The 23856-nt window shown below is 39.8% G+C and overlaps 1 protein-coding gene across 1 annotated transcript; it reads right to left on the bottom strand.

The window, feature by feature from the left end:
* Nucleotides 1-8884: 8884 nt before the first annotated feature.
* LOC149458351 (mas-related G protein-coupled receptor member H-like) lies at nucleotides 8885-9876 on the bottom strand. Its single transcript, XM_089682146.1, has one exon. The coding sequence runs from the start codon at nucleotides 9857-9859 to the stop codon at nucleotides 8885-8887; it is 975 nt and encodes a 324-aa protein (XP_089538272.1). The 5' UTR covers nucleotides 9860-9876.
* Nucleotides 9877-23856: the final 13980 nt, after the last annotated feature.

Raw genomic sequence — 23856 nt, 5'->3', positions numbered from 1 at the left:
GTGATCCGTGAGGAAGTGGCTGAAATACGCACTCACCAGAAAGAAGATATATATAAGCAGTATATATCAAAAGCCCATGGATCCTCAATCCAGAAGGAACAAAGCTGGTCTGGTCACAGAAAGTGGGTCCCTCCTTTAAGGATGCAGCAAAAGATCTTCCTCCTCCCAGTTTGGTATTGGATTCCAAAGTCAGGGTTCTGCAAACAAAGTGCTTATTCCAGACTATGAGCACTTTCTTAGTGCCTGTGGAGTATTTCCTGATGCCTGCTGCTGATAAGGTGCATTGAGCCAAATCCTTTAAGACACATCATGGCCTCATCATCACTATTGAAAACTGTCACCAAAAACAGCCACATGAGGCTCGGGACTCAGAGAACCATTCTGAGAGAGCTGTGCTTGGAAGTGATTGTTATACCACAAGAGACAAGGTTCAAATTATTCTACCCATGTGAATGTTTTAATCGTTAGACATCTGCTGTTTTTGGTGACAGTTTTCAATAGTGATGATGAGGCCATGATGTGGCCCTTAATAAAATTATGTGGGTACTAGCTAACACCTAAAAAGGCAAATGTGGTTCTATGGCACATACAGTAGACTTTTAGGTTTGAAACTGTGTGCTTTCAACTCCAGCTATGGTAAGTATGGACTTTCAGGATTCATTTATTGTTAATGAGTTAAGGGTTAATTTTAAGGATTACACTGAGTTTTACAGTTAAACTGAGTGTTAGAGTTAGAATTCATGTCAGTGACATCCTTGCTCCCATTTCCTTTTTCACTTGTTCGATTTTACAGTCTACAAAGCATTTCCAGGCTGACTGATTTTCCTTTTTAACCAGTTACTGACCATGGGCATATCCCATAAACTGAGGCCTTGAAAGGGACAAAACAAGCTGCTTCCAACTGTGAGCTTGTTTCTATTTTCTTATCAGACTGAGGGATTTTAAGTAAAGGTGATCTGGATGGAAGTAGAGCCGCCCAATTACTTTTACAAGACTCAAAGGGGTTTATTTACTAAAGCTGGAGAGTCCAAAATCCGACTCCCTTCTGCATAGAAACCAATCAGCTTCCAGGTTTCATTGCCAAAGCTTCATTGAACAAGCTGAGGTTAGAAGCTGATTGGTTTCTATGCAGAAGGGAGTCTGATTTTGGACTCTCCAGCTTTAGTAAATAAACCCCAAAGTGTAAATCCAGGAGTGCTCAGCTCTGAGATTTCTAGGATCAGAAATTTCAAATTCTTGGCTGCAAAATTGGGTAAATAGCTAATTAACCACAGTTTGTGTTCGATCGGCCGCAGCAGAGGGTAGGGGAGACAATAGAGGTCTAATAAGGACCCCTGATGTCTCTACAACAGCCTTTTTCAACCGAGTGCCTTCAGGTTTCTTCCGAGGTACCTTGGCAAATTGCCTAAAATTTACCCAAAAATTGTATAGAAGCCAGTGGGTGGATTAAGCCTGCCTTTCAGTTATGCAAAGCCACAGGTTTTCATTGTACACCATTACAACCTTCCAGCTGCCGATGTTCTAACAACCAATGATGTCATCAGCTGATCAGGAGGATAGCAGATGTATGCACAGCATCCTTGTTTGCTGCTCTCCAGCCCCTCTCCATCAGCACTGCACATCTCCATTAGCTGCATGAAGAAGAGAAACTGAGGGAAAGGGGAAACATTAAAATACTAGCCAGTACCAGTGAGCAAAGGTGTGTTTGCCTTGCAAGAATAATTCACCTCTAACATTATGCGTCTTACATGTGTGGAAGTTGCTGTGTTATGTAAAACTATTCGTTTGGGTTTTTTTTTTACGTTTTAGAATTAAGTGCAGAATTTTAAAGGGTGCCTTGACTGGAAAAAGGGTTGAGAAACACTGCTCTATGATGTGTACCTGTCACCTACCCAATGCTATCACAGAAGGGGCTTGTGTGCCCTTTTGAGACAGCAATAAAGTTAAGTGAAAAAAGTAAAGAAAGTGATAAAAATAATAAAAAATTAAAAGCATCCCTGTAGCCCCTTCTTTTTACAGTAAACTCTAAAAGGCTGAGCTGTAAAGGCATTTAAATCGGCACTTATTAATACTTTTTGGTACAGTAATATTTTCACCATCTTGCAGGTGCACGCAGTTTTGAGGCTTGACAAATTTGGCATCTATTTAATCTACACAACCTCAGCTTTTATTCTGCGAGAAAAATTGGGGACTATATTACGTTTGTGTGCACTAAAAAAAACATATTTTTACTTTATATATGGATTTAATAAATAGTTGTGTAAATATTGTGCAACACAAAAATGCAACTGCTATCTTTATAGTCTACAGGGCCTCTGTTTTCAGAAAATATATAACGTTTCAGAGGTTTTAAGTAATTTCTAGCCAAAAATAAAGATTTAAACATGGAAAAAAATGCTCAGTAGCGAAATGGTTAAATATTACCATACACATACAATGTGTAGAATGGTTTATAACCCCCATAACCAGTAGAGAGCACCGCTGACCTGTTTATATACTGTTTCTACAGTATTGCCTTAAGCATTGTATAGCACTGTTCACACTGTGCCTTTTCCAAAACTACTATTTTTGTTTTATTTAATATCTTTTTGTTGATAGAGAGGGATATTTTATCCTAGATTAAAAACAATCATATATATTAGAATTTTATCATCTGTTAAATGCAAGTGATTTACTTATATACACTATATTGCCCAAAGTATTGGGATTCAGGTGTTCCAATCACCTCCATGGCCACAGATGTATAAAATCAAGCAGCTAGACATGCAGACTGCTTCTAAAAAAATTTGTGAAAGAACATGTTGCTGTCAGGAGCTCAGTGAATTCAAGCGTGGTACTGTGATAGGTTGCCACCTGTGCAATAAGTCCATCCGTGAAATTTCCTTTCTACTAAATATGCCACAGTCAACTGCTAGTGGTATTATTACAAAGTGGAAGCAACTGGGAACAGCAGCAACTCAGCTATGAAGTGGTAGGTCACGTAAAATGACAGAGAAGGATCTGTGTATGCTGAAGCGCTCAGAGCGCAGAAGTCACCAACTCTCTGCAGAGTCAATAGCTAAAGACCTCCAAACTTCATATGGTCTTCAGATTAGCACAACAGCAGTGCATAGAGAGCTTCATGGAATGGGTTTCCATGGCCAAGTAGCTGCATCCAAGCCTTACACAATCAAGTGCAATGCAAATCGTCAGATGCAGTGGTGTAAAGCACACCGCCACTGGACTCTAGAGCAGTGGAGACGTGTTCTCTGGAGTGACAAAGGTAGGCATCCCAATACTTTTGGAAATATAATGTATATACATATGGAACTCTGTCTTTTTCTATCATGCAATTTTAACAATCTCTTCAAATCTTCTCTCAAACTAGAAGATTCAGGCTGGTTGGTTGATATTTTGGAACTGCCAGTTTTGTTGCCACGGTCAAAAATGTTATCATATTCTTTCTTATCAATTTAATTCTATCAGTTTCTGTTTTAAAGTGGAACTTAAATGTACCTGAGCACCACAAACTGAAAATACTATGTAATTCAATTTTAATATTCAGAGCAAACTCACCCATCCATCCACGTCACCATGCTTTATTTTGTTGAGATACCACTTTGAACCCGACCCCCCCCCCCCCCCCCAGCATTTCTAGCTGCAGCCATCTTGAGCAAGGGCAGATAACTCATGTAACATTTACTTCCTGGAATACATCTGCCCTTAGGTCAGGCATGCAGGCAAGAAGGTGTGGTTAACTGAGAAAGCCCCTCCTCCTGTCCTCCAGATAAAAGAAAAAAATGCCCATGAAGACTCCTGGGATGTATGACATCATTTTGGCTAGGCCAGAAACCAAGAAACAAATGAAGAAATTAAAAAAAAGTTTAAATTAGTAAATATAATATACTTTCCCATCAATTTTCTAATGGGTGCAGCATAAGGTTTACAGAATAGTTAATGATGATTGAGAGAGTTTAGTTCCAATTTAAGTACCAAAGATGTCATCCAGATACCTGAAAATTCTCCATGAGTGTGGAAAGGTTCAAGGTACAGTAATAAAATTCATGTTATACTTATCTGAATAAAGAGATACATTTTTATTACTATGGATAACTGCAATTTACATTATTCTTTCTGACGTTGTATAGCCATATAGTTTTCTATTAGGTAAATGCATGTCAATATTTATGGCCAACAAATTGACCTTATGCAGCATATTCTATTTGCATCTTTAGTCCTTCAAAGTATATCTATAGCCAAATTGTTCTTAGGGAAACCCCTAAAACACCTGTGAATATTTTTTTCTGTATGAAATTGTAAAAAATTAAATAAATGAAATAAAATGGTAAAAAGTAAAATAACAAAAATAAAAAAAACTACTGACACCAGTGGCGGAATTACCAGGGTGGCAAAGGTCACACTTCCGACTGGGCCCTGGTGTTCCATCATCATGGGGGGGTCCTGGCCGGGGCTCAGTGGGACCTTTTAAGGTTTCTTGCACAAGGACCCTGATGGTTCTAGTTACACCTCTGATGTGAAGTACATAGAGCAACATACTATAAATCTTGCTGCAAATGATTTGGGTACCATTTATTTTACTGCAAGCTTGACTTCCTGCATTTAACATATTGATATTTAGAGTATAAGCAGGGGCGGACTGACCACTCATGGGGCCCCCTGGCAATAGGAAATCATGGGGCTCCTGTGTCCTTGCCAACACTCAACCACACCCAAAAAAGCCTGTGAAAGGTATCTAGGGCATCTCATGGAGCCCCCTACTGACCCCAGGCCCTCGGGCGGTGCCCGAGTGCTCGAATGGTGAGTCTGCCCCTGAGTATGAGATATTTACAGCTATTATTCTGCACTCAGTTTGCAGGTGCTTATGTACTTGTTTTACATGTAGATATTACATGTAAAACAAATTAATTAACAAATACCTGTCAACATGGGCCCTAACTTACCTGCATATCTGAGTTTTTGGTATGAACATTCGGTTGTTCACCCAGTTATAATTTTCTTCATTATAGGAGTTGACCAAATGGGAAAATGAATGTACCAAATGTATTTTTTCTCTTTCTCAGTTTTTGATGAAAGTCTACTTGCAATAGAGTAATCCATAAGGATAACCAACTATTTAGCTAGAAAAGAAATGCACATTGACAGATTAACTTTTTCTATTACAAAAAAACTTCTATGAATCATAATCGGCAAGATATGTTTTATTTTCAACAATGTTTTACACTAAAATTACTGGTTGGATCAATATTAAGTTATGCATGAGTAAGCTTATTGTATTTTGAAGGGTTTCCAGAGCATACAAATGTTAAACATGCTCAGTGCTTTATGGTAACATTACTGGGTAGCTGCAGGTAGATCATGAATCAAAAATAAACATACTCCTGTATAATAAACACTTGATACTTTGCTAAAGAAGATGTTAAGTTTTAATTCAGCTCCCACAAATCTCCCCTCCAACCCCAGCCTCTTTAGCCAAAATTCCACATGCTGTATATCATCTTGCATATCTCAAGTTTCCTGTAAAGAACCTGAGGATGATGGGGAACAGCCTTACATTAGAAAAGCAGCCCTCGTCTTTCACAAAACAAAACACCGGCATAGGCTTTTCAGAAAAAGAAAACATGACACACTTCATATATCCATGCCTTCAGCTCCATCAGGATGTGAGAAGAATATCCGTTCAGAAGACAAGGCAGAGAATCTCTATTGAAGACAAGGCAGAGAATCTCTACTGAAGACAAAGCAGAGAATCTAAAACTGGCCATAAGCAGATCACAATGTTGCTGGTTCAGCAGGGACTGGCCAAATTTCAGACAGTGTGGGGCTGTCTCTGTTTTACAGAAGTCAATCGGTAAATTGACTCCTGTCTAATGGACAAGTTCTAAAGTAATTCTTGATCAGCAGCTGCAGCCGATGATCACTGCATTCTGACAGCAGCAGTGGGTGGGATTCCTCCATCTACCTTACTTGTGTGGATGCATGAATCTGTTCTTTTATTTTTTTCATTCAGCCCAGTGACTCAACAAAAACACTAAAAACAGTGGCATCTCTTAAAGGAAAATAACACTCTAAGAGACACCCCCTCTACTACAAAGGAAATGTAACATATTCTCTTAACATTGTTGTGTTAACCTGTATCATAGCATCTTGGAATTATCCAGATATTCAGCTCCATTAAACTCTAAGGCCTCATGCACACTGTGCATCAAAAACATGACAGGGCATATAACTTTTTTTAACCTGTAAACACCCCTCCATGGTAATGACTAAGCACGTGTTCGTGTGAAATGCGTTTACTGTTTCTTTGTCCAGTCTTGGAGCTGTCATGTTCTTATTACACTGTATGTGAAGATTCCAATAAAGATTTTAATCTGTTAAACCACTGTCAGTGTAGCCAACCTTTGCTTCTTGGTTCTACCCCTCCATGTTAACTTATGTGTCAATGCACACATAGGTGTTTACAGGTGTTCAGAGGTAGGAAAACATAAAAAAAGTCACCTGTGCATTCCTGAGAGGAGAGTTTCAGCAGAAAAATGCCGGACACACTTAAACACGTCTAAACACGCCTAAACGCTAGATGAGTTTAGTTCTTGAGTGTTAATTTATTTCACTGGCCAGAATAAATTTATATTCTGGTCAATGGAATGAAAAAATGGCCAAACACTTAACGTGCCTAAATGCATCTAAACACATTTACAAAATATGGCTTTTGGAGAAAAGGTGTTCAGAAGAGCTGAGCAAATGCCCAATGTGCATGAGGCCTAAATCTCTCTAGGGTATTATAACACATTAATGTGTTTTCACACTTTGTAGTACCTTCTTTGTGCATTACTGTGGTGAAACACAAATTTATTTAAAAGCATATACATGCATACTCACAAACCAAAGGGGGATAAAAACAGAGAAGAGTCCGTAATGACAGTCCAAAGTGACCGTAGACCCTTTGTGAAGTAGGCTAATGCATTTTGGGATATGTACTCCTTGCTTCGGAGCTCTGTTTTTATCCCCCTTTGGTTTGTGAGTATGCATGTATATGCTTTTAAATAAATTTGTGTTTCACCACGATAATGCATGAAGAGAGTGTGCCCTGTTTTGCTTTTGTTCACCAGTATCAAGATGTCCCGATCTTCTAAGGGCTGCACCGCAACGAATGATAGTTTCAGTTATCCTAGTCTGCATGAAGATTTGAGTGCTGGTTTCATTTGTTTACTTTGTAGTACATGTTTAGAGTAACATCAAAATTACATCCAGTATATTTGAAATTATACAGGCAGTAACCCCGTAAAAAAGGTATTTCAATGGAGAATGATAACTCCAATTTCTCCTATGTGAGGTTCACAGATAGCAGTTAGCTTTGTTCCATACAGATCTTTATCCTTTATATATTTGATGGTATCCAATGAGTTTAGAGTTCTGCTAATGCACATTCTAAAAGTTCCTCCATTAAGGTTCCAACTTTTGATCCTTAATGTGTGACACAGCAGACATACCTCTCCAGTGCCTGCCAATGATTGTCACACTTATTCAAGTTCTCCATAAGAGTGCTGCAAGATGCTGTATGTTCATTTGTATCATGTACATTTATCGTACCTGCTAGTTGATGTCACGTGCTCCACATAAATATCCCACAGGTGTATACTACATGAACACAGTGCTGCCCAATGTAAGGTGAAATCACATACAACACTCCTATAAAGTTTCCCCAATAGATCAAAATACTCTCTTAATTACACTATAGGGGCATTGCTCCAAATTTACATCTGTGTATGTATTCAGTCAGTAGCATAGCTATATCACAGTCCCATTGATTTTACAATACATTACAATCATCCACAATATACAGTATCATTGATTCTCTTCATATCCTGGAAGTTTTTCTATAATTGGTATCTACTAGTGTGAAAAAGGAGCCCCAAGAGGCATAACAAACCCACAACTAACTGGTTTTACTGGTCCTGAAAAGTTGCATCAGAGGTCCAACTCTGAGACCTGGATGTATATGTTTGCCGCTGCTCAAGGTAGAGAGACTCCCAATCTCCAAGCACACCTCCTCCTGTAAACTGGACCTCTGATTCATCTAACAAGAACTGTATCCTTTCCCTGTATTCCCTGTCATTTCACATTTGCAGGATGTCATTTTGATGTTATATTAGTATTCACACTGAATATTAGTAGGTTATAATACACCAGATAGATCTAGAGTCTAATTAAGATGTATATTTGGATCATTCTAAGATGCTATTATCCCGTTTACAAAAAAATGTAAAATTTTCTTCGTAGCAGAATGGGGGTTTCTTTTAGAGTGTCATTATCTTTAAGCAATACCATAGTTTATAGTGCATGGATTTTGTACAAAAATATATTTTATATAAAATGGGACATGACTTATAAGTGGTTTATTGAGAATATGATGTGTATGCCTGGTTTATAAAGTTTTTTAGATGGGTGGTTGAATGTTATTGGAATGGGGCAGCACAGCGGCTATATGGTTAGCACTTCTCCCTGGCAGTACTAGGGTTGTTGGTTCCAATCCCAACCATGGCACCACCTGCCTGGAGTTTGCATGCTGTCCCTGTGCCTGTGTGGGTTTTCTCTGGTTACTCCAGTCTCCTCACACACACAAAGACATGCTGGTAGGTTAATTGGATCCTGTCTAAATTGGCCTTAGTATGTGTATGTATGAATGTAAGTTAGGGTCCTTAGATTATACGTCCCCTGAGGGTTAAGGACTGATGTGAATGTGTAATATTTATGTAAAGCGCTGCATGTATGCTATATATATGGCACTATATAAGTACCTATAATAAATAAAATATTCCAGTGCATGAGATCAAAATTGTCCACGCAGTTAAGCTCTTACAATGGAGGAAGTGAATGTAATCTTGGCCTAGGTGGACACACTGTATGCATTTTTTCTACTATCCTTAATAATATATGTTTTTTTAGTTGAATTTTCCATAACTGCAGCACCCTTAAACAACTTTTCCAACATTTTTTTAATCGATCCATCCTCAGTTTTGAGCTTGCCCCATCTACCTACAACCATGTAAATATATGGGTTAGCACTACAATTAAAGGATGAGCACAGGGATGTTATAAAGAAGAATAAAACTTGGAATGAATTAGACTGCAGGACATTAAAGTATAGCAGGAGGCCTAGTATTCTTGCAGGTACCACAGAAATTAGGAAGATTGTGACACTGATGACAACAACTATGTAGACTTTTGGGGGGTGGCACTTCTTTGAAGCTGTTTGAATCTGAAATATAAGGGTTAGACTGGAGATTACCATTATGAGAACAATGATAAGATACAGGGCAGAAGTAAAAAAGTAGACATCTGTGCAGCTTTGTGAACCCGAGGCTTGATATTGTTGCTCACCAGTACATATAAAATTTTCTAGCCCTGTTACCAGCAAGGATAACAGCCAACACATGATGGACACATAGCCTGACCAATTTTTGAACCTGTAGCATTGATACCAAAATGGATATAAAACAGCAAGACATCTCTCCAGTGCAATGACCATGAGAAGATAAGTACTAGCATTAAATCCAAAATTATAGAATAGTCCAGTGATAAAAGAAATATAGTCTTCCACAACAGTTAAATTCCTTACTCCATTTAAAACACAGATGGTGTACAGCGTCCATGCCCCTAATCCAAGCACAAATGTAAAGTCAGCAACTGCAAGGTTGAGGATATAGATGGTAAACTGGTTTCCTTTCATCTTGAAGTAAAGAATACAAAACACAGTGCCATTGCCCAGTAACCCCAAAACACATAGAACTAGAGAGCAAATAGTCAAGGGCATGAAGTAAGCAATTCTAAGTGAGGGTCCATCAGGTTCTGTTCCATTCATTTTTTCCACAGAGGCGTTGTTGAATTCCATGCTTGAATTATTCATGATCATCATCATCATCATCATCATGTCCTGTTAAAAAATAGAATTACAAATCAGTTTGATATAGTAGGCTGTAATACGAGTTCTGTTAATCCCTTCAGGGAGTGGTCTAGATGATTTCTATGGTCATATTTGTTATTTAGGAAAGCTATTGATTAAGTTTTTGTTTTTTTCTACACACACATACAGTAATGTATTCTAAATAATTTATTAATGTATTATATTATAGTATGAAAGGAAGCTTTACATAGCTTTACAGCATATTTAAGCTCACGAACAAAAAGTATATACAGTATACTGCAGCTTTCCAGTCCTTAGATGTGGTTGGTTCATTATTTGTCTTTTTTTTAGGCTTTTTTTTTACATTTGTTTTCATCTGGTGATTATGTTAGGAGCACACTTCCTGTCTTAGGGTGGCTCCTGTATCTATGGAGGAGCAGCGGAACCAGTGCTGGGACAGCACCCAGGGCAAAGATGACAAACTGTGCCCTCGACCCGTTTCATTATGTGTAAGCTTAGGGGATCCTACTCCCAGCAGTCATCTGCTTGTCAAAATCACTGTGTACAGGGATGTTGCAGGAACTTCCTGCTGTGACTGTCTGTGAGGGTCTCTTCGTGCCAGAGCCAACAACAGAGCACACATGCCAGTCACAGAAGAGTATGTGGTAGCAAAAGTTAGGGAGAAGCAACGGGTGGTTTATGTCAGATCACCTAGCTATGAATTAAGTATTTAGTAACGAAATATTGTATGTTAGGAAAAAAAGGTGAGGGGGGGTAGCAACTTTTGCAATTCTAACACTGGGCCCATGCTTGTGTTGATATCTCTTTACATTTTTTGCTACTTGGACTTTTTTTTCTTTTTGTTTAAAATTGCTTAAATAATAAAATACAACAAAAACATGCAACAATTTGTGAGGATAGATTACACCAGGTGAGGAAGGACTGTGTTGGGTGGCTATTCCAGCACAGTTCCACTGCAGTCCCACCACAAGACAAGGCAAAATGCCTGGTCTCCTACCTGGCTGGTTCCCACCACCACAATGAGGTGGTATGCACTTAAAAAAGTACTGCATGCAGTCCTTTAAAGCATATGTACTGTATAAACTAGACTTTTCTTTTTAATTTTGGGTAGTTTAAGATTAAAACCCCATGTCAGTTTTTTTGTGTTGTTTGTGTCCTATTGGGGAGATTTCCCTTTACTTCTTGTCACAGAAACCCAACAGGAAGTGATAATTATCTAAAAAGCTATATGTACAATTTAAAGTGTATTAAAACACAAATTTAGGCTTAAACATGTTAACATAAATTCTAAATATTTTGTAATATATTTAAATCTGTCTCTTTCTTAAAAATAATAAAGATCCTTGTAGCATACTTCCTTATACGGTGTGACAATGCGCCGTTCCTGTCTTTCAAATGTTTTTGTCATTGTTCTCTCCCATTGGAGGCTACAAGCACCCATGGTAACACAATTGGAGATCAGCAGCACTGAGTCTCAACAAATGATGACAAAAAAGCAAAAACAATTGTTTACAGTGTACAACACTCTAGCAAAGTATACTTTAGGCATACTATTTTTGCAAAAATAACATTATAAAGGAGTTTCAAAACAAGAGCAGAACTTGCTGTGTTATATGTGTGGTTGTATTTTCAGGAACAAGATATCCTTTGAGCTCCAACCATGTGTGATCAGCCTAAATGCTGTCAAGAACACCATGCTCAGAAAGCATAGAATATTTTTTAATCCAAATGAGTTGGAAGTACTGAAAACAGAATCAGCTGGTTATCTTATTATTTTATTTATTAACCAGAGGAACATGATTCATTTGTCTAAATCAATAATGAGTCAAAGCTGTTAAAATATTCACAGGAAGCAATTAAGTGAACCCAATGGTTCATTTACAGGAACAGCAAATAGAAAATGTAGGAACTGATGTTTTCAGTGAGTAAGCCTAATGAACTGTTGCACTTGAAGGAGTGATCAATGACTAGGTGATCACACGCCATAAGCAGCGTGTGCTACTATTCACTCCACTGTGGCCCAACCAACAGGCCCAACCAACAGCTGATGCGTTTTGAAGGTCATGCCTTCTTCCTCAGAGCTCTGAGGAAGAAGGCATGACCTTCAAAACGCGTCAGCTGTACTGAGTGTCTACCCCCATGATGGGATTTGCGCTGGTCTCTTGCCTTTGAAGTCCCTGGGAGGACTTACATGCCTGTTTTTATTCGCTGTTTGTGAGTACCATTCTTTTACTAAATAAATTTTGGTTACTGAGGTAATGCGCAAGGTTGGTGCGCTTCTTCTTGTTTTACTTCACAGTTCTGGTCGGGCTTCCCCAGCCTTGGTTTGGAGCTGCACGACCTTGTATGCCCCGGTGGTTGCTTTGTTGGGATTTGATCTACTCACCACCGGCCTGGGTCCCGGAGCGCAGGAGATATTGCATTTAGTCCATATATTTTTTGAAAGCAAAGGTCCTGGAGAGAGAAATGCTCATTGTTGCAATTTTTTATGTCACAAAATATTTGCCCAGCAGCTGTATAGCTACTTGGATTACTGTTACATTATAGAGCATTGCCAGCTCTAAAATAAGATACCAGGGTCATGACTGCAGCTGCAGCCATGACCCTAGTAAAACACTGAATCCTGAGGATACGGGTACATCCATTTGCGGGAAATGGTTAAACTTGGATCACGTACAGTATGTGACCACTCCAGCATACAAACTGATGATGATGATTCTGACAGTTATAATGAAAAAGAGAAATCAAAAGAACGGGTTCATTTTTTAGAGATCAAAGAAAAAGGTGTTAGGATAAAAATAATAGATTAGAAGAACTTAAGTGTCTTTAAAAGGAACTCAAGGAGAAGAACACATCTAATAAAATAAATGATGAAGTTACAAATATAGTGAATTTGACATTAGGTCCTAATCATGTATTCTACAGAAGGGTCTAGTTTTTCACCTCTAAAGCACTGAAATTTTTAAGGAAGATAATACTATTTCATCAGCCTTATTAAGTGTAGAAGAAAGGGAATTATTTTTCAATATAATAACTTATTGAAATAAGAAAAAATGATGGATGAGGACAATTGGGTAATAGAGGAAGTCTATAAAGGGCAACAGACCAGACGAATGAAACATACCAAATTTGCAGTAGATTAAAGTATCAAAGATTTTCTTAGTTTAAATAGAGACAAATTAATTTTTCTTTAAGTAATATCTAAGGAAATAAAAAAAAGTAATAAACTGCTCATGGAAAAATGGAGAGCATTTGACAGCAGGAGAAATGAAGCCTATGACAGAGGTATGGAAAAAAAAATTAGGGGTGATATATTTCTCTTTCTCTGGTCTGCTCTGCCCCCCCCCCCCAATGCTTATTTGAGTCCGATCTAGAACTAGTGATGTGCACAAGAACAGCAGCTCTTTCCCTCCTCATTGACTCAGAGGCAGCAGCGGGAGCCATTGGCTCCTGCTGCTGTCTGTCAGTCACAGCCAGTCACAGCCAGTGAGGAGAGAGTGGGGGGGGGGGGGCGTGCTCTGTTTGTCAATGGACACAACAAAGAGTGGGGCTCAGGAGCGAGGTTTACAAGTCCCCCTATTCCTACCGTATTGTTGTGTATTGTAATTGTACTATTCCCCTTTATATTGTAAAGCGCTGCATAAACTGTTGGTGCTCTACAAATGCTATATAATACTCCAGTCATGTGCAAGCAAAAACTGTTTTTGGGGTTTTTTTTCCATGCACAGGATTACTGTTTGCACAGTGAATTTTCAACAGCTAAATAAAATGTATCTTGTAAAGTGAACAGCCTAATTTTCATTAAGCTGGCCATAGATGGTTCGAATCTCAGCCAGGTCAGCAGGCCGAGTTTCGAATCATGTATGGGCAAGCTGAATGTACCCAAGTTGATTGATTGATCAACTTGGGTACAACCAGCCTGTTGGCTTTTATAAGTGACTAATGCTAGCAACTATTATAGCTGCTAGCAGTATCACTGTGTTCTCCCAACGGGGACAGCTCTCCCCCAACCCCCCACCAGGAGAACACAATAGCTCCACAGGAGGGATTCCCCCATCTGCACTGACTGTATTGATGGAGTAGTTCAGCGACCCATGGTTGCAGGAAAGAAAAATCGCTTTGTTTATGGCTGCCGTAAGTAAATCAAATGCAATACAGAATATTCTGTGGTACAAGATAAGAACTATAAGGACTCCATGATATAACACAGGAAATGTGCATAGGACCAGATCTACTTTGAGTTTCTGAGCTGATCAACAAGTTATTTTTGTAGTGGAAGGGAAGAGGAGGGCTAAAGAGGAGGGCTAAAAAGGGAAAAAGAAAAAAAAGAAAGGAAGGGAGGGGAAAAGGGAAAGGGAATCCTCCTATACATAATAATGGGTGATATTCAACTCAAAATTAGGCCCCGTTGGAATCTGAGTAGAACATCTTTTTCTTGGCTAATAAAGAGAACCTGTTACCCTCTCTCAAGTGGCAGTCAACTCTTCAATAATTTGAACCTCATTTCTCCTTGTTCAAGTTCTAATATTAGAGAGATGGTCTCACAGCCAATCGCATAATCTTCTGGTGAGGGGTGTACTGTCATTGTAATAAACCTGGCTGAAGTTGAAAGTCTTTAGTGTGTGGCCCATTATTTGGATGGTGGATTGTAGGGGAGAAAGAATAGACTCTAAGGCATTGGTACCCAACTGGTTGCAGGGAATCGAGGATACAGGTTGGCCTGTGAATAATGAGAGGGGTTGGGTTCCTAATAAATTTTTAGGTTTGATAAACGAGCTGCATTGATCACAGGTCTGTGCAGTAAGCTTACTTGAAAAGTAAAACTTTGTGGGCAGTACCACCGAGTGTAAAACATTCAAGTCAATGGGGCCATGGTGTAACTACCCTGCAACTGTGTGCTGAGCAAGCAGGTGTTCGGTGGTTTGGCCTTTTGAAAGTTAAAACATATGTAATGCTACCCCTGCATGATCCACTTGGTCATTTGGGTTCTCTGCTCTGCACCTCAACTCGAAGAACACTCCCAGCCCCTCTGAAATACCTGGTTGAATAAAAGTTATTGCAAGCACTTTATAAGAACAAGAGTATAGATACCATACAGTACATTAAGTAAATCTGAGGCTGCAATCATCACAGTGACACATAAATATGAAGAAAAACCCTCTATCAATGGGGACTTTAAGTGCAGCAATATGTTCAGACCAATATCTTACATTTATATAAAAAATATTTTATTTCAAATAAGATTAAAAAACGTTCAATAAAATACAAATTGTACAAAAGTGCCAGGAAATCAGTTAAGGCAGATACAACCATCGTAGCTATAGGCCAAAATCCAAGGAGATTATGCTCTTTTCTCCTTGGATTTTGTCCATTAGCCATGATGGTTGTATTCCACTTTAACTGACCGCTTTGTATTTTTGTACAATTTGTATTTTATTGCACATTTTTTAATCTTATTTTAAATAAAATTATTTTTGATATAAATGTAAGATATTGGTCTGGACATATTGCTGTACTTAAAGTCCCCATCAATAGAGGGTTTTTCTTCATATTTATGAGTATAGATACCTTTCACTTGGCTGTCAGTATCAGGAATAGAGACAAGACCATTTAGTGGTCAGTAAACTCAATGTATTGGTTATAATAAATGGTTGTTTAATGAATAGAGTTCTGTATCACTAAACTGGGATTACCTCATGAATCAGCAAAGTTAACAATAAACAGTGCATGTAAGCATTGACTGCAACATGAATGATAATACTATAACTAATTTAGAGTGCACTCTAAAACAATGTCAAAGATATGGTGCAATGTCCCGGGAGAGGAACAAAGCAATAGGTAACGTTCCCTGTTTAGCAGCTGTAAATGGGCAGTCTTTAGTCCAAACCCTTCAGCCAGCTAGTGTTGGGGCCCAGTTGCACCATTGGTTACATGAGAAAAGTCCCAGTCAAACCTAGAGGCAGCAATAAGGCTACTATATGGCTGTATTGGCAGTTCCTAAAGGGCTCAGTCTCTCTAGCAGCAGATAGTAAATCACCACAGCAGCAGATCACCAATCCCAGGGATATTGCAACTCACCATCTGGTCACACATAGTCCACTCTCTGCTCTGCACCAAGGTGGCTGAGATTGTCAGTACCCCTGAACTCAGCATTCTGAATCCCGTTCAGGCTTCCAATATGCAGTAGTGATGATGCACTGTCAGGGAATGGGAAGATCGCTGCGGCGATCGAATCCGCACATGCGTAGAGTCCTGACAAAACGTACAGGCAGGCGGGCACTAGGACCCAGACGCGCCTGTCACCATTGACGGCACCAGGCAAGCATTAGGACCCAGGAGCTCCTGTCAGGAGTTGGGCTGGCTATTTAAACCCAGCTCTTGCAATGCTCAAGTGCCGTATGGTCTTTCCTGTGTTCCTGTGAGTTTACTTTGCTGCTGACGCTGCCTGATCCTGATCTGCTGACTTCTCCTGCTCTGACCCCTGGCTTGCCTGAGCATTTTCCTGCCTGCTCCTGCACTTTTGATCTCCTGTTGCCAAACCCGGACCGTGACCCGTTTATTCTTCTGCCTGCTGTTTTGTACCTACCTGCTCTGCCTGTCTGACCTTGCTTACTCTACCTCCTCACATCAGACTCTCACCTGCTGCGTACCACCGACAGGTGCCTCTTCCACAGCTGGTTGCACCCAGGGGTCGCGACCATGTCTCGGCTTACTCCAAGTCCATCCCCACCATCAGGGGCTCTGGTGAACAAGCAGGTCGGAACTTAGATTCTGCGCCCTGGGGAATTCTGGTCTGTGGGCCGCTAGAGGCTACCACCGGCTGGTCCCTAACATGCACATTGGACAGCAATGGTCACTCTAGAGTCCCCCTCATGGCAAGAGGAAGTGTTCTGTACAGCCTGGGAAAATGAAGCTTTTTCCCCTCCTGTTGGCAATATCCTCTCTGGGGAATGTAGTTCAAAAGCTCTTGATTACAGAGTAGAGTCTCTCCTCAGGACTACAGTTCCTACAATGCATTGTTGACTCTTCCTGCTCAGCAGCTCCCTCCTTTTGCTAAAATAACTGTTAACCAGTTTAGCACTGCAGGGCAGCAACTACAGAGAGCAGCTGCAGCCAGTGTTCCTCTCAGTCTCATACTTAGCCAAGCACCTGGCTACACAAATGTGTGAGGCCCAGCTGCCTGTCAATTGTCTTCTGAAAAGCAATCCATTGTGAATTACTTCTTAGAGGGGTAGCAAGGACTGCTACATATCTGAACGAGTCCTTGGATAGAAGTTATTTAACCCCTCTGGCAGTATTCCCGAGTGTAGCTCTGGTTAACTTTCAGTACCAGAAGTGGTAACCCCGAGCTACACTCGGGATTACACTGCAGCGTTGCTCAGGGATTCCCTCCAGCACTTACCTTGTCCTGCACTCCCGCGATGTCCCCCCTGCAGCATCCCCGGCCATCTCCTCCGGCCGATGCCGACATCCGTCTTCCGGGTTCCATTCTCTGTGAGCGTCGGGATGTACGGGACGTGGGTAATACACAGGGTGTTCCTGTGTATTATACCCTGTGTATTACCCATGCAGTACACCCATAGCATGTGGTAGGAGGCTGGAAGATTCATCGTTTTGTGAGTGGAAATCTACTTATTATACCTATTAACAATAAAATTACTGGTTGCACTATGGAGGGTCTCTGCTTGTGTCTTACTATGACCCTGGGAGGAGCTGGCTGCTAAACTGGTGGACGCTGGAGGAGGAAGATATTTTCTAGAGAGTGATCCATACTGATAGGATCGTGTGATCCTGAAAGCGTGCTGGCCCCTTGGGGTCTAAGAAAGGAGGTGAGGGGGCATTTTGGCTGTTAAGGATTGTCACGTGTGAATCACGTACACTGCACATAATTTTACATGAAGAGTGGAGTGTGAAGTTCATCATTAAGCACAGCATCATCAGTATTATTATTATTATTATTATTATTAACTTTGGACTTTTCTCGTATTTGAACTATCGTTCATTCCTTTGTGCACTTTTTGTGTGGCACTGTTTATTATTAGTATATATGTTATTATAGTATATATTACTTTATTTTCACGTTTTTGCACGAGATATTCCCCATGAGGGAATACATGCATGACACTGTATATGTATTGAGTATCTTGGATTTATTTTGGGGATTGAGTATATATTGTATTACGGTTCTATTAGATACTAATTAGCGCTGCACTCATAATTTTTGCACTCAATACACTAAAATCACATAGTAAAACATTACTGTATCAAACCATTTCACATACATTTTGTCCCGAGTGCTTTGTCCTGTGCCCTGCCTGCATTTTTACTGTTCTTTCTCCCTGGAAACTGAGAAATGTCCATGGCGTCCAAAAAGCGTCCCTTTAGGTCAAAAGTGGTTTTAGACCAGCTAGAGAACAGCGATAGTAAATTAGAACCACTTGCAGAATTGAGTGATAATGATTCGTGGGGAAATTCGTCATCAGACACTGAAAACGATTTTGTGACTAAGCTTAGTGATGTGCGAACTTGGCGCTATATTTCAGATTTCAGTGTTGTTGGTTTGATTACATTATTGAATTAAATTTATTATTATTATATTATTATTTTTTATGATTATTTATTAGATTATAATTTATGATTTTGTGTTTCAAATTTTTTCATACCCGAGATGTTTACTAGACTCTTGTTCGGGCAGATTTCAGTGAGTTATTCCTAAGAATTACAGGCCTACAATAAAAAAACAACATATTTCCATGCAAAAAAATGTACCTCTTTGAGCACAGAAATACTGACATAATCATACCGCTAGGGAGGTTAATGCTAGTGGTTACCTCTGTGAAGCATTTTGAATGCAACAATTGGAGTTAAACTAAAAAAGTTTAAAAATCATTGACAATAAGGTTTTTTGTATGGCAAATCCTTTCGTTCTCTTCTGTCATAAACCCTTCGCTCACATTTATGGCATGTCTCTGTGCCATGATGATGTGATTCCCATGCAAATGCATTGAAGTGCGATCATTGTGGCCTGGCCATTCAAGCAGCTCAACAATGTGAACCCAGAAGGAAGACTGAGAGAAGATGAGAGCACACATGACCAGCAGGAGCGCTCACAGTGCATCACAGGAGGGCATGATTTGACAGGTAAGTCTGCCCAGGGGCGGACTGACCATTTTGAAACTCGGGTACTGCCTGAGGGCCCGGGGTCAGTAGGCGGCCCCATGAGATGCCCCTGATACCTTTTTCATAGGCTTTTTTTAAGTTTGGGCAAGGATCCCCTATTGCTCGGGGGCCCCATGGGTTGTCAGTCCGCCCTTGAGTCTGCCCTAATGTGCTAATATGTTGTGCATACTAGCACATTATGCATAAAGCTCCTTGGGCCTATGTAGTTTAAAAAAATAGCAGATTTTAATTATGCTTTAAAATGAGTGAACTGAGTGTTTTCTAAGGGTTTCTGCACTTAGTGTTTTGCTTTTTGCACTGTTCATTAAATAAAGCTGATTATATTCATAAACACAGACAATATTTATGAATACTGAAATGGATAAGCAGAATAATTAAAAAATGACAAAGCTGACAATATTTAGTTACTGTAGTTACATAATTGATATTTATATATTGATTACTGAACATGTTTCTTACACAGCAAACAGTAAAACAAAAACCTGTGCTCAAACAGCAGTATCTCCATTGAATTACCTGTTCTATGGCTCGCTGTGTTAATAAATTTTATTGACATAGTCTAGAACATGAGCTACCAAAAAACAAAAGATAACCAGTGAAACAACAAGCAATAAAATAACATTATGAAAATAGGAACTGTCGTTAACTCGTTTCAGATTTAACCCTATTTTATTTTATACTACCCCTTATTTTGGTTTCTTCTTATCCCAGCTTTTAATGCCTTGTTTTGCCATATTTTGTCGTCATTTCTGTTCCTACTGATCTGTGTATGTTTGGAATTTAAACTTGTTGGAAATTATTTTCAATGTAGAGTGGCATAGTTATTGTATTTAGTTGGTGAAACTGAAAAAGACAAAAACTGTATAGAAAAATGAACAAATAAATAACTTGAAAACATAAACCCACTTTTGATCCAAAGGAAGGAAATAAAGTATGATCCAATCTTCCAAAAATCTCCAAAAATTCCAAAAATGCCTTCCTGATACCCTGTGCAGCCCACCACCTATTGGGCACTAGAAAGTAGCAGAGCTGCAGCAGGGTGCCAGGCGCTGGAATGCGTTGTGCACTCCAGCACATATCACAGAAAGAAAGACTGTGAAGCAGAGTGATTCCCCAACCACTCAACAAGCATGGCCTCGGTGCGAGAGAGACCAATGTGGTAGTGTGATCATAAAAGTGATCACAGATGCTGAGCGGTTGAATTTCACTGCCACTGACCCCCAATGTTGGGGGTGGGGGGGAATAAGAAAACACTGTATACCAACAGGGGGGATTGTGGAGATGTTAAATAGCGCTGCCAATGACCACCAGTGTAGGGGAGAGGGGTTAATAACATTGCCACTGCCCTCCAATGTGTGTGTGTTTGTATGTGTGTGTGTGTGTGTGGGGGGGGGGGGGAGTTAATAATATTGCTGCTTACATCATTGCTGGGGTTTATTATAGCAGTCACTAATGCCAATGTGGGGTTTATTATTTTGGTCTCTTATATCAATGCTGGGGGTTATTTTTTCAGACACTGACACCAGTGCTTGGGGTTATTATTACAGCTACTGGTGCCTACAGTATGTGGGGTTTATTATTGTGCCCCCTGACACCAGCTCTGGGGTTTTTTAAAGCATCCAGTGACACCAGTGCTGAGGCATATCATTGCATCCACTTACACCAATGCTGAGGGTTACTGTGACTTTCACTGACACCAATGATGAGGCTTTTTTACTCCCCCTTCCTCCTCAGTGTTCATTGCGATAAGCTGCAAACAATGCAGCAGGACTGACATATTCAGACACTGAGGTGCATTACAACCCATTTATTTTGAATAGGCTGCCTAACTTGATGCAATGCACCTCAAGGCCCAAAAATGAACTGCTATTGTTCAGCTGTCTTGTAATGTTGGGGTTCCACTCAATGCCTTCTATAGTTTTCAAATTGACCAATACTACCATAAAGCAATTGGAAATTCCCTGAATCAATAATCTTCGGTGTTCATACTTAGAAAGGATAAAGTGGAGCTACAGGCTTCCCCTAAAAAATTAAAAGTCAGCAGCTGCAAATATTGTAAGGACACTTACCTGTCCAGGGAACCAGCAATGTCCTCACCCAAGCCGACTCTTCAATTCTTAATCTTCAGGAAGGGAAACCGGAAGTGAAACCTTGCGGCTTCACATCCAGTTTCCTATAGCGCATGAGCAAAGCGCGCTGTACTTTGTGGATGGTCCTGCAGTCTTCTGGGACCTGTGAAAAGTCCCAGAAGGCTGAGGGGGAAGGAGGGGAGGGGCTGAACTTCCATCTCAGATGTCAGCGGAGCATCTGAACAAAAGTGGGAGTGGGCACCTGTCAAAACTAGATACCTGCTCCCCCAAAAAAGTGTCTAATGTGGCAGTGAAAGAGGGGGGCATAAGGCAAACAAATTTTAATTCCCCCTTTTTGGTGAATTTCTGCTTTAATAGCCAACTATATTCCATATCTTTATAAACACTTCTTTTTAAACAATCAGCTTAGTTGGGCAGAATTAGCTCCTGAGGAAGTCTACTCCACATTTTCACATCTCTTGAAGAAGCCTTTCCTTATACAAAGGTTAAACTTAATTTCCTCCAGAAGCAAAGAGTGCCTCTTGTCATTTGCAATGACCTCATATTGAAAACAATTGCACCAATTTAACTATATGGAACATTTATGTATTTGCACAAGGTGATCATTTCCCCCTTAAACTCCTCTTGTTATAGGAGAGTAAATTCAGCTCCATTAATCTTTCCTCATTGCTGAGGTCCTCCTTACCTCTTTTCAGTTTCATTGCTCTTCTCTACATTCAGCACGACATTCTGTTTTTTAAGTGGTGCCCAAAACGGATCTAAATATTCCAGATGAGGTCTTACCCATGCTTTGTACAGTGTGTCAATATTAATCTTCATTTGCATACAGGTCTGCTTATGTAATGGAGTAATCTTACAGGGCTTTTTTCCATTACAACACTGAATCTCAGGGTACACCACATCACTAACAACCTTAGACTATCCAGAGTATTAATTATTAATCACTACTTTTTGAATACAGTCTTTAAGCCAGTTTTCTATAATTTTACAGACTGAATTTTCTAAGACTTTAGAGTAGACCATAACTTACGCATGGTTTATTCAGTGAAACGGAACAACAGTGCCTTAGCCTAAAAGTGTAATCTTTCCAAGACAGAGTGTTTTATTTGAATTAATTTATTTCCAGGGTTGGTAGCTTAGAGAAGAGAAAGTCTGCATTTTCTATTTTATGCACCACTTTTTTATTTTAAAAAGGATTTGTATTTAAAATAGAAAACAGTAAAACTTGAAGAATGTAACTAATGAACTAAAAATTTCCCTTGCATCAGTTCCGAAACTTACATTAAAAACTCCTGGATTTCACTGTGCACAGATTTGCACAGATTGAAGTAGAAACATTTATTTCATGAGCTATTGCACATCTTTTCCAGAGCTTCCCCCATCCTCTGGAACTCTCTACCTCAATCTATCTGTCTATAGCCTACTCTGGCCACTTTTAGGTGATCTCTGAAAACCTATATCTTCAGGGAAACCTATCCTGCCTTCAGCTAATAACCAAATCTTCTATCTCTCCTATCAGTTCATCCCCCCACAGTTATTACCTTTTGTACCACCAGCCCCTCCCTCTTAGATTGTAAGCTCCAAGGAACAGGGCCCTCCTAACCATGGGGCCCCCGGGCAATAGGGGATCATGGGGCCCCTGTGTCCTTGCCCAAACTCAAGAAAGCCTATGAAAAAGGTACCAGGGGCATCTCATGGAGCCCCTTACTGACCCTGGGCCCTTGTATTGATCTGTATCATTGCTGTATTGACTCCCTTTATATTGTAAAGTGCTGAGCAAACTGTTGGCGCTATATAAATCCTGTATGATAATAATAATAATACCCAAGTAATGCTTTGCTACTTTGCCTAAGTCGCCTAAATGTCCAAGAGAAGAGTTTGAGGACCATTTCAGAAGTAGGCTATAGCAACTTTCAAAAAATGTATATACAAAAAATATTGTGGTGGTTCTGTGTTTCTAGTACACATAAAACATAAAAAGGTGTAGGGACTCTATGCAAGTTGGTACAAATAAACTTACAATAGTTGAGGCGTTCTCAGGACTTGACACAAGAGGCAAGGTAAACAGTGCAATATATTGCGTGCTCAATGTTTCGGTGGGGTGCAGCCCACTTTTATCAGTGCCTTGATAAAGGTGGACTGTGCCTTGCCAAAAAGTTGAACATGCAATAAAGGGCACTGTTTATTTTATTTATACTACATGTCATTAAATGCAGAATAGAAATCAGAGTTCTTACCTTGAGTAGTTGAAGCTTTTAAAGCTTATTTCTCCCTCAGTGCAAATATAGATAAAGCTTTAAAGCCTGAAAAGTGATTCCATTCATATGCATTAACTGTACTGCCTTTTAAAGCGCTCATCATATTATTGATACACTGATAACCCCAATTAATGAGTACAGTTGCTGCACAAAGAATCAGAAAGCAAATATGGACGTTTACTGTCTGTTGAATAAAATGCCTGTTGAAGAGTCTTGTGATTTGGCCTCCCCAGGATCTCTTGAAAATGTCAGGAAATGCTTGGGTCTTGCTGGGAACAACAGCAGATCTCTGCCACAGCTTCCTGTGTTTCTCTGATTTATTGTCTCAGGTTATCTGAAATAGGAGCTGTTATTACCTACCTTGTACACTGTGCTTGTTTTCAGTTATACATGTCCTAATCTCATA

This window comes from Staurois parvus, unplaced genomic scaffold, assembly GCF_062004578.1.
Source record: "Staurois parvus isolate SC_StPar_1 unplaced genomic scaffold, SC_StPar_1.0 ptg000287l, whole genome shotgun sequence".
In the NCBI taxonomy this organism is placed as follows: Eukaryota; Metazoa; Chordata; class Amphibia; order Anura; family Ranidae; genus Staurois; species Staurois parvus.
This window is presented reverse-complemented; position numbering and strand designations above follow the sequence as displayed.